Raw genomic sequence first — 14722 nt, 5'->3', positions numbered from 1 at the left:
GTTTTGTGTTTTTTCCGAAACAGTTTTCACCGAAACCATTTTCAGTGAAAACCGAACAGTTTTTTTTAGGAAACCGGACAGGTTTTGGAGAAAACCTAAACCGGTTTTAGAGAAAACTGAAAAGTTGTTTTTTCGGATTTCGGTTTTTGCAGAAACTGGTTTCCGGTTTTTATAGAAACCGGTTTTGCTCATCCCTAATTTTTATACCCCTACTTCCTGGCTAAAATTGATGCTAAATAACATTTAGAGCTTTTCGTCTCCCGAACGAACGAACACAAGGGAAATATTTTTTACCTCCCGGACGGATGGATACACATATAAATAGGTTAAATATAAAAGTATCTTGGTTGCCAAACCGAACTCCTTAAAAATAGAAAATGCAGATTAATGAAATGAGTAAATGATTAATAGAATTGGATATGCACTGATTCAAACATAATATACTAATCCAATACGAGCTCCGTATGGAATATTTTGGATTGTGGAAATATACGAGGGCTGCTGGAAAAGTCTCTGCAAACTACTACTACTACTGTAACAGTGACACTAGTGTCCCGCTATTACAAAAATCGAAACAATGGACCTTTCTATGTTTAAATTATCATTGATTGTTTGCTTATTTTTGACGTCAATTTGAAGTATAATTTTTGTGTGAGAAATGGTAATTTGTCATGACACTTCCAGCGACTACTTGCAGAGTAGAACGTCCATTTAATACTTTTATGAGAGTAAAAACTTGGTTACGCTCAAGAATGGAGGAGGAAAGACTCAGTGGACTGTGTGTATTAAGTGTCCATCGAAAATGTGTGTTTGAAACGAAGAAATGTTCATAGAGAAAGCAATCACACGATTCGCTAAGGAAAGTCCTCGTCGGCTGCAATTTCTGTTCGACGATCACTATATATATATATATAATGTGTGTGTGTGTTGCCCACTTTGGAAAAAATCCTGCAGACGCCCATGGCTACAAATGAGTATGAAATAACTGTGTTAAGAGAACGAGAATTTGTAGGGAAATGGGGCAGAGCTCTACGGGCAAGATATCGTCCAAATCAAACTCTCACAACGTCAGATCGAAGTACTGACATCTTGTGTTAGAGATTAGCGCTGTTATGTATCAGTTGAGCAAAGAAATTTGTTCTATGTGCGATTGAGGTTCTCAACTGTGAGAGTTCAGTCTTAGACATAGGCTGTGACTTTTTTTTCAATGCATTTGGGACAGCATACAGTACGTGATTCTCAGAGTAACAAGACTTTATCAAGTTTTCATACAAGTTGAGAGCAAAAGCTTAAAAGTAGGCAATTGAAAATTAAATGAACTTGAGGAAAATAGTCAACCGTAATCTTTCGGAGCTAGCTTATAAACATATAATAAGTAGTAGTGTCACGTGTACAGCACGTAAAGAAGTTTGGTTTCTATGGTGTGACATTTGCTTAATTTTACTTGAAACCGGAAGTACGTCTCTACTACTTCCAGTTTTAGTAGGGAGATTAGTTTGGAAATGGAATACATTCTTGATTAATAGATTGATTGATTACAGTAAACAGTTTCTCGCTATCTATTAATGATTTTACTCTATAGCAATCAACCTTAAAACCAGAAGTGGTTGATATCTTCCACTTCAGGTTTGCATAGAAATAGATGGTGCGTATTCTTAGAACCCTAAATCGATGCTGAAAAAAGCTCCTCGTTCTTGTTGATTTTGTTCTATGTGCATTAATACTAAAACAGAAAGTTAAGTCTATTTCTGTCACTTCCAGTTTTAGTACAGCGTTAAGAATGGAAATAAAATGTGTTCTTCTAACGTTTACAGGAAACCACTTCTCGCTATATATTATTGTTTTTTGTTCCAGAGTGATTCACATTGAAACCGGAAATGGTTGATTTCTACCACTTCCGGTAAATGGATCATCTTCAATTACAAACTTTACTCGTAACTTTTCACTCTCTACATCCTAGTCAAAATTCATAGTGATTCGTCAAATTGTTCTTGAGACGGACGGACGGACACACACAGACTGACAGGATAAATGTGTAAATGAGTTTTGATAAACCAGACTCCTTAAAAAAAATACCTCTCGGGAGTATACGCAGTGGTGCTATTCAGGCTGTTCGCACCAGTTCGCTAGAATCGATTAAAATATTTCGAGTTCGCAGACCCGTTTGTTATATCTAGACCTAACAGTAAATTTTACCCAGTTATTCCCGAACAGTAAATTTTAGTTTAACTATCTTTGTTTTTTAGAAATTCTTACAGCTACGGGTTAATCGTACGATCTCTCAGAACAAAGTATAACCGTTTATTTCTTAATTTCAACTGCTCCGATACCAAGATGAGAACTGGGATCACATGAGTGTAGTAGTGAGGATTATTTATATTTGAAACGGGTAATTACCATTTTGTTAATCTATTGCTGGATTATGGTCTTTCCAATACTTTTTGACGACCATCTGTCTTGGATCATTCTTTTCCAAGATATTCGCGGTACTACCTAATTTCGTCGTTTGTAATATTAGGATGCCATTTGTTACTTGTGTCCAATAAAAACTGTGCTTTTGTCTACCTTGTATGGTTTGCTTCCTAAGATAGTTATATTTATCTATCTCCTATCCATATCCAACTATATATATATATATATATATATATATATATATATATATATATATATATATATATATATATATATATATATATATATATATATATATATAATCGGTTGTTAAAAATTCAGAAGAGGGCCGCGGTGGCTCAGTGGTAGAGCGTTCACCTTTGGTGCATGGTCTCCTTGGTTCGATCGCAGCTCGCGCCAAAGGAGCTTTGTGGTAGACAAACACCGTGTGCGTGGGTTTCTTCGGGGTTTTCCCGTTTCCTCCCACTATCTTCATTCCATAATTATCACTCATTTCTCATCGTCACCGTTTCCTTTAGCCTAACCAGCATAGACGTGGGACGTAAAACTGAAAGATTTATTTAAAAAGAAAATTAGAATAACACCACTGTCTATACGTGCCTTCTACGTGGGTGATCGGGGTTCGAATATCACGTTAAGTTGTATGTTTACAACCTAGATGTTGAACGGGACGCTAAAACTCCAAATGAACCAACAACCAACCTACAAGAGATAGAGAAGACGAAATGTCTAAGGAAACTGCGAGAGTGCCCTTGAGTTATGATGCACATAGAAATGCTAAGAGGAAACAGAATCTGAAAGGTGAACTAATTAACATGCATCGTGACATAACACTTTGCTAATATTGTTTAAAGAACTTAACACAAATAGAAAAAAAAAGAAGCGTGTTGTTTCAATCCAGAAAAGTTTCACTTCAAGTGATTTGATAATGAACGTAAGCGGTTTTCTTTTTGTCTACACATTGACTTAAAGTACTAGTATTTACTGGTAAAGGCTCGAAATACAAATTGGATGACCTTCCTTATGTGAATTGTCCATCTCATTTTCCTCGTCTTAGACAGCAATCCTGTGTTGTAGATTGCATAAGACAATGCGAAACATTAGAAAAGAAACAGTTTCATTTCTTTAAACCGATCTTAGAATGCAGTTTATGCTACGTGCATTATTTAAATATGTTAAAGAAAATATACAACATTATTAGCGTTTAACGAAAATAAAATGTGTAAAGATTCTATCTGTCTGTCGAAGCGGTCCCGGGGTCCATTCCCGGTGGGGAGAGTCAATCGAAAAGGTGTAACAGCTTCTTCAAGCCAGCCTTTGTGAGTGAGGGTTTTCTTGGGCTTTCCTCATTCACACCAGGCAAATGCCGGGATGGTACCTAACGTAATACTCCGAGACTGCTTCCTTCCTTTCCTCTTCCTTTCTTCCTCTTCAATTCCCCGGGAAGTGATTGCCGAGGGACGTCATCCCTCATATGCGTGCGGACTAACATTGCTTTAGATGCCCAAAGCCCAGAAATCTAATCTAATCTAATTTATTTATTTATTTATCTATAGCTCTAGTTTGTAAATCATTTTTGACCTTATGTTCTTTATTACTCTCTCTGTAGTTATTCAACAGACGTGAGACATAGCGCATTCGAATGGTGATGAAATGACCTTTCCAACGTGATACACCATGTGACAGTGACATATTTGAAAAGGAAGTTCTTGAGCGAAATTGGGAAAGATTTAAAATTATTTTAAGATAATTAAAGGAAAATGAATAGCAACACAGATTCCCAAATTTCGCTCTTAATAACTTCCCTTCCAAAGACACCACTGTCACGAGCTATATACTATTGTAAAAATCATTCTATCGCGATTCAAACTGCACTATGTCACATCTCTGTAAAGTAAGTACAGGGTGAGCAATAAGAAACGTAAAATCAAAAATGGCTCACAACCTGTAACTCTCAAACCATTGGGAATAGGGCACATGGTCATCTGAATATTTTTGCTTACGATCACTCATACCACCTTTTACCAAAGTATTGCTACCTGCTCCCGGGATACTCTGTATACCAATTGATAGCTCTTATCGAGCTCAAGAAAATGACATTGGCGAGTGTAAATTCTCATGCGCAATTTTTCAAGATAGTACAGAAAGTTACTTTTCTCATGCGCAAGTTACTTTTGTATACCTAAAAGTTGATGTTATTCGAGATCATGAAACTGATGTTAAAGTATACCCTCACCAAGCCTTTTATTATGGCGCTGATAATGACGGCAGTATAGGAATGACCAATGAGATGTAAGCCAATAATATGATTAACTCCTGAACTTTAATTTTTAATTACAGTATTGTCCGAAGATACGTCTTATACCAATTGATAAATCACATCGAACTGAACAAAATGAGTTCAGTTGATTTTGAGTTTAACGTCCTGTTCAGCAGCGAGGCTATATGAGACGTGGACCTACTAATTAACGTGGACTCCGAACCACTTGAGCTCCCGCCGGGAATCGAACCCGGGTCTTCCGCGCCAAAGGCGAGTATGCTAACCGCTTAGCCACGAAGGAGCTCTAACTGATTAAAATGAGATGCTTGAGGGTAAATTCTCATGCGCACTTTTTGATAAAATAAAATTTAAAAAACTGAACTCGCGCTTTGTCTAGTGGCTATAGTGCGTCCAGTAAGAGAACGTCTCTGACAGCTCGCAGTTACATTGCCACTACTCGCGTGTCAAGGTTTTTTCGGTGCAACTGTAGTGGCAATTTAATTAATGGTATAAGACAGAGTGATCGTGGTTGGTAACACTGGTATCAAAGTAGGGGCTGCAATGTCCCACCGCATGTGGTAAGAAACGTCAGAGACCATCTCTTGTTGGCCGTGCTATAGCACGCTTAACTTCTGTTCGTGTGGTTCCAAGTTAGATTCCTGGTGGTAGTACAGTTGAACGACAAAAGTGGTTTGGATTCTACTATAATCAGTAGGCCCACGTCTCCTTTAGCCTAGCAGGCATAATCGTGTGACGTTAAACTAAATCAATCCAAACAATAAAAAATTGTGCTAAAAATTGTTTCATTGCTAATAGTAACTTATAGTCTTTTATTATTTATTTATGTACTGTATATGTAAAAAAATACGCTATTAACTATTAGGTTGTATATATTGTTTTGTATTCTCCTAATGGTAGCACACATACTACTTGTAAAATTAATTTAAGGATCGAGCTCTCTCATGGTACGACTACAATGCATTTAATTTAACTATAATGCACCTCGAGAAGTGAGAAGTTTCAAGCAAATATAAAGAGTGCACTGATAACTTTACATCTCGAAAGCAATTATTCAAAAGTTCACACCTTAATACAGTAGCATCACAAGCTCTATTTAAATTAAAATACAAACTTCGCTGTAGTTTAATGAGTTCTGAGTTATAATGCGAAGACAGAACTTTGTTTCATCCCATATTGAAATACAGGTAGTTCTTTTACTTTGGACTGAAATTCAGCTAATTCTAATCTGCAAAGGAAAGCAAAACTTTAAACTGATATCATATTGAGCTCTAGGTGATGATTAGTATTAGTGAGATTACTATATTTTCATGTCCTTGGTATGGTCTCAGGGTTTGTAGTTTATGGATATTCTAGCAGTTCTACAGTATAAGGTTGATGAGAACGAAATGTCTACTTTGACATCTGGGTGGAAACTCACCTCAGCAACCAACATAGGGATGGACTAGGGTCACACGTTTGACACACAAACTGCACTCGTGCAACAAAGAGGCTGAGGTGCCCAGATAGTCAGGAGGCAGTGCATTGTTGAATAGTGTCGTGTGAAAGTGCACCATGGAAAACAAACAATTTACAATTATAATTGTTCTTTTTTTACAAATTCAAGCTAGGAAATCCTGCTCAGCAAGTCGTAGAAAACATTAACTTATTTTGTCTTATTTTACATGTCGAGGTTGAACCTTATCTACTACCGAAACATGACTCAAAATCCAAGCACAATGCAATTTTATAGTAATTAAAAAATCAGAAAATAAAAATACAAAACTATTATGAATGTTGTAAAGTAACACACGCTGTATCTATTTCACGCGTCACGTATATATTGAGGAGGAGGATGATGATTTAGATTTCTGGGCTAGCCCGCCATGTTTTGAGGGATGATATCCCTCGGCGAGCACACTATCCGGGGAAAGGGAAGGAAGGAAGCGAACTGGGACCTATAAGTTAGGTACCACCCCAGCATTTGCCTGGTGTGAATGAGGAAAACCCAAGAAAACCTCATTCAGGGTGGCTAGCGTTCCATTCCTGCACCAGAACTGTTGGCAACTACTGCATAATCCTTGGTGCATCCGAACGTCTGCAAGACGTCTCCCTGTAACATCCAACACGTGGTCGATGGGATTCAAGTCGTGGAAACGGACAGGCAGTGCGAAGGCACGGGAACGGGTCACAATAACCTTAACCGATGAATATATCGCGTTCAAAAATTTAGGGTTCGGCATGACCATGAAAAATTATGTCTCCCTCGCAAACAACTGGATTATGAAAACGGTCATATTCGAGAATGTTCCTGAGTTCATTGAATGTCTCCAGATGGCTGTACGTCCAGAATCATTACTCAGACTGGATTTGGTCTCGTCTGACAGAACTTGGTCCATTCCTCCAAGTCCAGTCCTGATGTTCTTGGCACAACCGCAAAGTGTTGCTGATTTGCAGATGCCAACGTGAAGCAACATAAGGTCCGTCGGGCAAAGAGATCATTTACATGTAATCGACGTGCCACCGTGGAGCGTGGGATTGCACGACTTATAGTCCTCTTAGATGTGTTTAAAATTGCACCCACTGTTTGATGTTGGTTCTTTCTTTCCTGTTGCACGATGTAGCGATCGCCCGCTTTTGTAGTTACTGTGGTCGGCCACCTGATTTCCTTTGCGCATAACATTCGGAAGCTCTTCATGCAAGTGACACACTCTTGTATACAATACAAAATTTCGAGTCCACACTCGACACACTTCGTCCTTTGAAGTCTCCGGGCCATGTTGTTGTGAGTAATACTGTCACAATGCACCTTAACACCTTTCTGACATACACAGTGTCTCGTCAGTTTAATTCAACTGATTGGTGCTGGGGAAGCAGATCCATTGACGCTACGGTCACGTTGTCACACACCATTCAACTTCTTACTTCCTGTACAGGTATGGAAGACCTCTAGCAATATGCTGCCGATCTATAATTCATTTCCAAAAACTACATAACATGTTGTTACTTTCTTTATCTATTTCGTCCATAAATTTTGCGCACCAGTGCATATACATGTGCAAAGTACCGCCCAACTCTGAGTGATTTCGTTAAAATATTAAGGATTTCTTAGGTGCCCCTTGTGTCTATGTAGTTAACTTTATTGCCTTTTGCACGGAAGATGCGCGCTCTCCCCGCTGGTCTAGTTGCGATTATCGCGCATGCCTTTGTTATACGCAGTCCCAGGTTCGAGTCATGCTGGGAGAGCCTTGAAATTTGAACTACTGTGGTTCGGATTCCAATTTAAATTGCATTCCGCGTCACATATAGGCTTAGTGCTGAATAGCTACTCTAAACATGAAAAGAAAAAACACAAAATGAAGATACGGTGAAACTTGAGGTGAAACTTCTTACCTTGTTACATGAACGTTAACTTATCCCATTGACTTGGAGCTGAAATGACACTTTTTTCTTAGAAAAAAAAAGTAACTATCTTTAAAATACATGGTGCTTATTTAAAATTATAGCATTCCTTACGGATTTAAAAATTACATTATAAAATTTAGATTTTTTTTTTTTTTTTTTGCATTGCAATTTCTTTAGCGATACTAGGAAGGTAATTTATCTATACATTCTTCTTTCATTCCAATTCAAAATGATGAGGAAACAGCATTGAAAATATAGGCATTCGTGATGTGTTCTGAAATTCAAGAGAAATTAATAGTTTTTTTGAGAGAGAGAGTTTATGCATGAAGAAAGAAAAACAAAAATTGAAATCTGCTTCCTGCTTTAACTCCCTTAATCGCCATTGAGCGTTAAATTCCTGCTCATTTTCACCATCCTGAAAGCCCTTTTGAGATCGCACAGTTGAAGATTAAAGAAAGGAAGGAATAAAATATCGGAAAAAAAGAGGTAGTTGATAGATAAAAAGATTGGGAAAAAGTTAAATTGCTCTTTGACATAGAGGAAAGATAAACTGTAGCTAGACAGAGAGAGAGAGAGAGGGAGAGAGAGAGAGAGAGAGATTTAAAGTAGAAAAACATAAATAATTTGGTTATTCTAGTAATTGGCTGGTTGAACTGGAGTTGAGCAGCGAGAGTATATGAGACGTAGTGGACCTACAACTTAACGTAGAATCTATAGCACATGAGCATGTACGGTTTATTGGCTACACTTGTATATACAAGACAATTATCAATCACACTTGGTTGGCTAATGAACTACAATATTGAAATTAGCACACAGTGCCGAATTAAGATCTTCAGAGGCCCTAACGACTTGAAAGATTTGGGTGCTCCCATATATATGTAATTCAAAATATAAACAATAATAAACCATAAGATTGTTTTTTCGAAATTAAACAAAATTGACTGTACCATCGAAAATGATGTTTATTTTTCTGTACTTCCACTTTATATATATTTAATAAGTTTTGTCCTATCCTTTTTAATGGCAAACTCTTTGATCGTCTTCTATTATTATTATTATTATTATTATTATTATTATTATTATTATTATTATTATTATTATTATTATTATTATTATTATTATTATTATTTCTTTCAAAGAGGTTAAGTTTTTGACGAAGTATATGCGTGTGTGTGTATTTTTCGCTGACATACAATAACTATACACATTTCACAGACCGCATACAACGTTCTCCTGTATTTATTTGCCGATGTAGGAGGATTTTTTCACCTTCACTCTCACAACCTTTGGTGGAGGTCTGCAGCCAGTGAATGTATCTATTATTAAATACATACTAAAGTAATGGAAATAACAAAGATAGCCACCTTATAGGAGACCTAACAAGGAAAGAAAGGGAGATTATATATCGAAGTGGAAGATGGTTTATATACCAATCGAAAGCACTGATGACGCCTATTACGAAACTGTAATAAAATTTTTCCGAATGCATATACTTTGCGAGTTATATGAATATACAGGGTGTCCAGAAAATGTTTCCTCCCCTAGAAATCGCCAACGATAAGACAGATATCAAAATAGGAAAAAACATGTTTGATCATTTTAAATGTACAACTTAAAGCAAAAATTGTTGTCCCAGGTGGGGTCTAACACAAAATTGCAAAAGATAAGGGGTTCAAGTAGCATATCATTGGAAATCTATTGGGAAATGAAAGAAGATGGGACAAGTCTCGACTCTCTAAAATTACCCTGTACAAAATAGCAGCCGGTCAAAATGTCAACAAAAACGTCATTGTAAAGTCTATGGCCACCCCCAAAAAAGCTCAAACGGTGAGACAGATGTCAAAACAGGACAACATGTGTGTCATATTTTCAAAAGGACAATGATTGAAAGTAAAAATATTTGTCCCAGGTCCTCCACAGGGTCTCGGACGGGGCCCTACTCAAAATTTTCAAAATGCAAGTGGGGTCAAGTAGCATATAGTTTGAAAGCTGTTGTTAAATAAAAGTAGATGGAACAAATCTGGACGCTCTAGGATAACACTGCAAACATCTTGCGTTTTAGTTCTTTCTGTAGCCGGGTTTTAGTTTATTTTCACTTTAATTCTTCTAGTCAACGGAAAGAAAATGCTCCTACTGTAAGATTCTGCTCTTTGGGCCCAGTAATGTCTAAATAAATAAAAAGAAATATATAATAAAGTAAAAGCAAATTAAGAAATAAAGAAAAGAAAAGACATAACATTTGACATCTTTGAGTATAGAACTGACTAGTGAACATATAATGTACCACCACAAACATAAATAAGTAGAGGTTTGAGCTATAAGAAATAAATACTTATTTGCGACTATTCTTCGTAGCCTGTACTTATTTACGACTATACAATACTGGTACTTATGCTAGTTGTCTGAATTCTCAATTACAAAATGCATTTTAAAAGATCTTGTAGCAGGAACAGCGAATACGTGAAAATGTTTCGCAATCACAATAAGTGCCGATTGCTAAATGGAAAGTGATTGCGCTCGGAGAATCGAAATGAAGTTGTTCATTTTGACCGGCTGTCATTTTACACAGGGTAATTTTAGAGAGTCGAGACTTGTTCCGCCTTCTTTCATTTCCCAACAGCTTTCCAACGATATGCTACTTGACCTTTCTTAGTCAAAATTTTCAAATTTTGGTATTACCCTATCTGGATCCTGTGGAGGACTCTGGGACAAATATTTTTACTTTCAGTCATTGTATTTTTGAATATATGACACACATGTTTTCCTGTTTTGACATCTGTCTACACAGAGAAAAATCCGTTCTCCGGACAGCGGTATATTGTACAAATATACGGTATCCTTTTGCTTACTATAGAAATCAGTATGGAGCATACGTTATCCGTATACTACATAGGCACTGCCCTTAGATGTTACATCATGCCGTTGCAGGATGTCTGACATCCAACAGTTTTCCGTATATCACATGCATATACTTACGTTACCTTCGTCAGCTATATGTTCAATTGTATGTGAGATCCTGACCGCCTACATTGTTTCATACGGAAAGTACGTATAGATGGAACACTTATACAGAAAGTATTATAAAACATGCGTTTTCAGTTATACGTCTGCTGTACGTTGTCCAAAAACTACAGGAATTATGCATGTAACCTATCTTTTTAAGTACGCCACCTACATTTTTTTCTCAATGTAACCGTTTTAGATTTTTTTTTGGAGTGGCCATAGACTTTACAATGGCTTTTTGCTGACATTTTGACCGGCTGCCATTTTGCACAGGGTAAGTTTTAGTGATTCAAAACTTGTTCCGTCTTTCATTTCCCAACAGATTTCCAACATGCTACTTGACCCCTTATATTTTTCAATTTTTGAGTTGAACCCCGCTTGGGACCCTGCGGGTGGCCCTGGGACAACATTTTTTGCTGTGATACGTTGCACTTTTAAAATGATCAAACACGTGTTTGGCATCTGTCTCATCGTTTGCGATTGCTACGGATGGAAACGGATTTTCTGGACACCCTGTATATTCATATAACTCGCACAGCAGATGCATTCGGAATTTTTTTTTTTTTATTACAATTTCGTAATAGGCGTCATTAGTGCTTTCGATTCGTATATAAACCATCTTCCACTTCGATATATAATCTCCCTCTCTTCCCTTGTAAGAAGAAGCAAAAAAGAAAAAAAAGAAAGTCTAGTAAACAGAGTGCAATCTGCGTATTTCCGGAGTCACAAGATGCCGGAAACGACGAAAAGTAAATTTTAAAGCTCCATAGCTCTAGACCTATGGGACCTATCGTAATGAGGTCAAGAATTTACACAGGAATTCCCCCATAAGTTTGAGCAGTACATACGTTTTAATGAATTGTATATTAATATACAGGGTGTCCGAGAATTATCTATACAACTTTACGACGTTATATTGAAAGAAGTTAATGTGATGTTTACATGCGGTTTTTTGCATTCAATACAGAAAGTCTTAAAGTTTTTTTTTTACCTGTTCAGTACACCTCTATGTGGGCACCACGTGTGATACGAAGCACATCCAGACGAAAATCAATTTCAACCCATTTGCGCTACAGCAAATCATCAGTTACTGTCTGAAAAGCAGCAAGTATACGCTGCTTTAGCTGTTCAAGGTTTGCTACCTCAGTAGCGAAGACGATGTCCTTAAGGTACCCCCACAGGAAGAAGTCCAGTGGTGGCAGATCCGGCGACCGCGGAGGCCATGATATCGGACCGTCGCGACCAATCCACCTATTGGGAAACACCTCATCCAGGTATTCTCGAACTTCTAAAGACCAGTGTGGCGGAGCTCCATCGTGTTGAAACAGAATGTTTGGTTGCAGATCCTCCAACTGAGGAATCACATAAAGCTGGAGCAAATCCAGACAGACCTGACCTGTGATTGAATTTTCAGCGAAAAAGAAGGGTCCAATAATGCGATTATGCATTAACCCACACCAGGCATTTACCTTAGGGCTATTTCGCTCCATCTCACGTGTTACATGAAGGTTCTCGGATCCCCATATGCGAACATTGTGCCTGTTCAAATTCCCAGACACATGGAATGTTGCCTCGTCACTGAAACAAATCTTTTGCAGGAACTGGTTATCGTGCTCAATGCGGTTCTGCATGTAACAAGCAAAGTCAGTACGTCTGGGTTTGTCGGTTGGTAATAAGGCCTGAAGGAGTTGCACCTTGTAAGCGTGCAGCTTCAGCCGTTTATGAAGAACATTATGAACCGTAGCCCTGGGCATATTCAATTCTCTCGCCGCTTTGCGAACAGATTTTGTTGGACTATGCACAAAGGCCTGTTTCACTCTTTCCACATCTTCCTGACTGGTACTTGGTCTTCCAGCTCCTTTCTGGTGCAGAACACTTCCCGTTTCCATGAATTGTTTATACCAAGCTTTAATTGTAGCTCTGATTGGAGGATCACGTGCATACTTGGTCCTTACATTCCGACTTCGTTTCTATGTACCAGGCGACACATAGAAACCACCACTGTGCTTTTTCTTGTGGTGTCCACTTCTTCATTTATTCTTTGCTAACCTGTAAAAAACAAAAGAAGAACCTGTAAGACTTTCTGCATTGAATGCACAAAACCGCCTGTAAAAGAAAAAAAACTTTAAGACTTTCTGCATTGAATGCAACAAACAGCATGTAAATATCACCTTAACTTCTTTAAATATAACGTCGTAAAGTTGTATAGATAATTCTTGGACAACCTGTACTACAAAGAACTTAAAACTCTTATGGACGATCTTGCTCCACTGACAAAATATGATGTAAAGCTACTGCTTAGAAACAAAATCCAAATAAAACAATCAAGAATGCAGTTCATTGTATAGTGACAAGCAAACCTACGTAAACACAAGTTCAACGAAAAGAGTCGAATAATTTAGTTAAGTTTTAGTTAAGTACATTTCGCACTACCTAGATTTCTTTTACATAATATACTTTGTCCCTTCATATTCAATGGAAAGAAATGTGAAAGGAAAAAGATTTGAATAAGAAAACAGTTCTTTGCTTTATTCATTTTGTTTATGTTCTAATTCGCTTCAAAACAAACAAACAGAAATCCGAACTACAACATGTCAGAGTTTTAAAACGAATAGAAATAATTGCTACTGAATATCTCCATTGACTATTAAACAAAATATCAGAGTAGTGCATGTGCAGCAGAAAACATTAAATGCTATAGAACAGAGTTGGAAAGTTGATATTGCGACGACGAACGTGATAGAGTAAATGGCGCCAAATGGAAGACTCAAATTCAATTTTTTGCCAGGTCAGTGATAACTGATTGATAGAATTCAAGTTTTGAGTTCTATTTAACAGAGAAGCTATAGAAGACATAGACCTACAGCTTAAAATGAATCCGAACCATACGATATCCACCGGGAGTCGAACAGGGTCTCCCGCGCCTAAGACGATTAAGCTAACCATAGGAAGATCAACGACCAGCCTTCTTTTTTCAACATGCTTATTTTCTAATCTATTTAGGCTACTACGTAGATCTACGTAGCTTCTACTTAGGCTACAATCACTCAGTGGTATTCAACAAGTACAATCATTGGTATTTGTAAGTCTTCAAACTGACCGCTCCCGTCGTTCTAGTGTTAAGTAAGTTTCCCTTGGACGTCTTAGTACCAATATTTCATTTTTGATTTCATAGTATCAAATAAAAATTAAAACGCCGGTCATACGTACGGCCGGTAAGGAATCTGTACTAGCCATGGACCTTCTTCACAATGACTACATTATTTGCTGTCCTGCCGGTAAAATACCGCTCAGTTGGGATCTCTAATTGTACGCGACTTACAGAGCGAACCCGATGTTAATCAAACTGCATAGAGGTAGACTTTGATTTGATTAGTGAGTGTGTGGAATATTTTCTACAGAATGTTAATTCAAGAGTTACGGGCAAACAAAAAAGTTGGATTTTAGACTTCGAAAATTTTTATTTAAAGGAAATGGTATTTGGAACAAAGGTTTGAGAAAAATCCACGGAACAAACCCTTTAAACATTAATTTGAGGTTACACGTTAAGTAAAAAGCAGTACGTACTTATAATAAAGGTTTATTACTGCTATTTTTAACAGAAAATACATGGAATGAATCTATTAACATTAATGTATGTAT

General features: G+C 37.4%; 1 protein-coding gene across 1 annotated transcript; it reads right to left on the bottom strand.

The window, feature by feature from the left end:
- Positions 1-12150: 12150 nt before the first annotated feature.
- On the bottom strand, positions 12151-12969 carry LOC145681977 (uncharacterized). The gene has a single exon (XM_081753578.1). The coding sequence runs from the start codon at positions 12967-12969 to the stop codon at positions 12151-12153; it is 819 nt and encodes a 272-aa protein (XP_081609704.1).
- Between the last annotated feature and the right edge of the window lie 1753 nt (positions 12970-14722).

The sequence above is a fragment of the Thermobia domestica genome, chromosome 3 (genome assembly GCF_964235325.1).
Source record: "Thermobia domestica chromosome 3, izTheDome1.hap1.1, whole genome shotgun sequence".
NCBI classification, from domain to species: domain Eukaryota; kingdom Metazoa; phylum Arthropoda; class Insecta; order Zygentoma; family Lepismatidae; genus Thermobia; species Thermobia domestica.
Note: the sequence above shows the minus strand (reverse complement) of the source record. Positions and strands in the feature narration are given on the sequence as shown.

What these genes read in the sequence shown, in the direction of transcription:
- LOC145681977 (XM_081753578.1), bottom strand. Translation starts at nt 12,969, where the DNA reads ATGGAAACGGGAAGTGTTCTGCACCAGAAAGGAGCTGGAAGACCAAGT.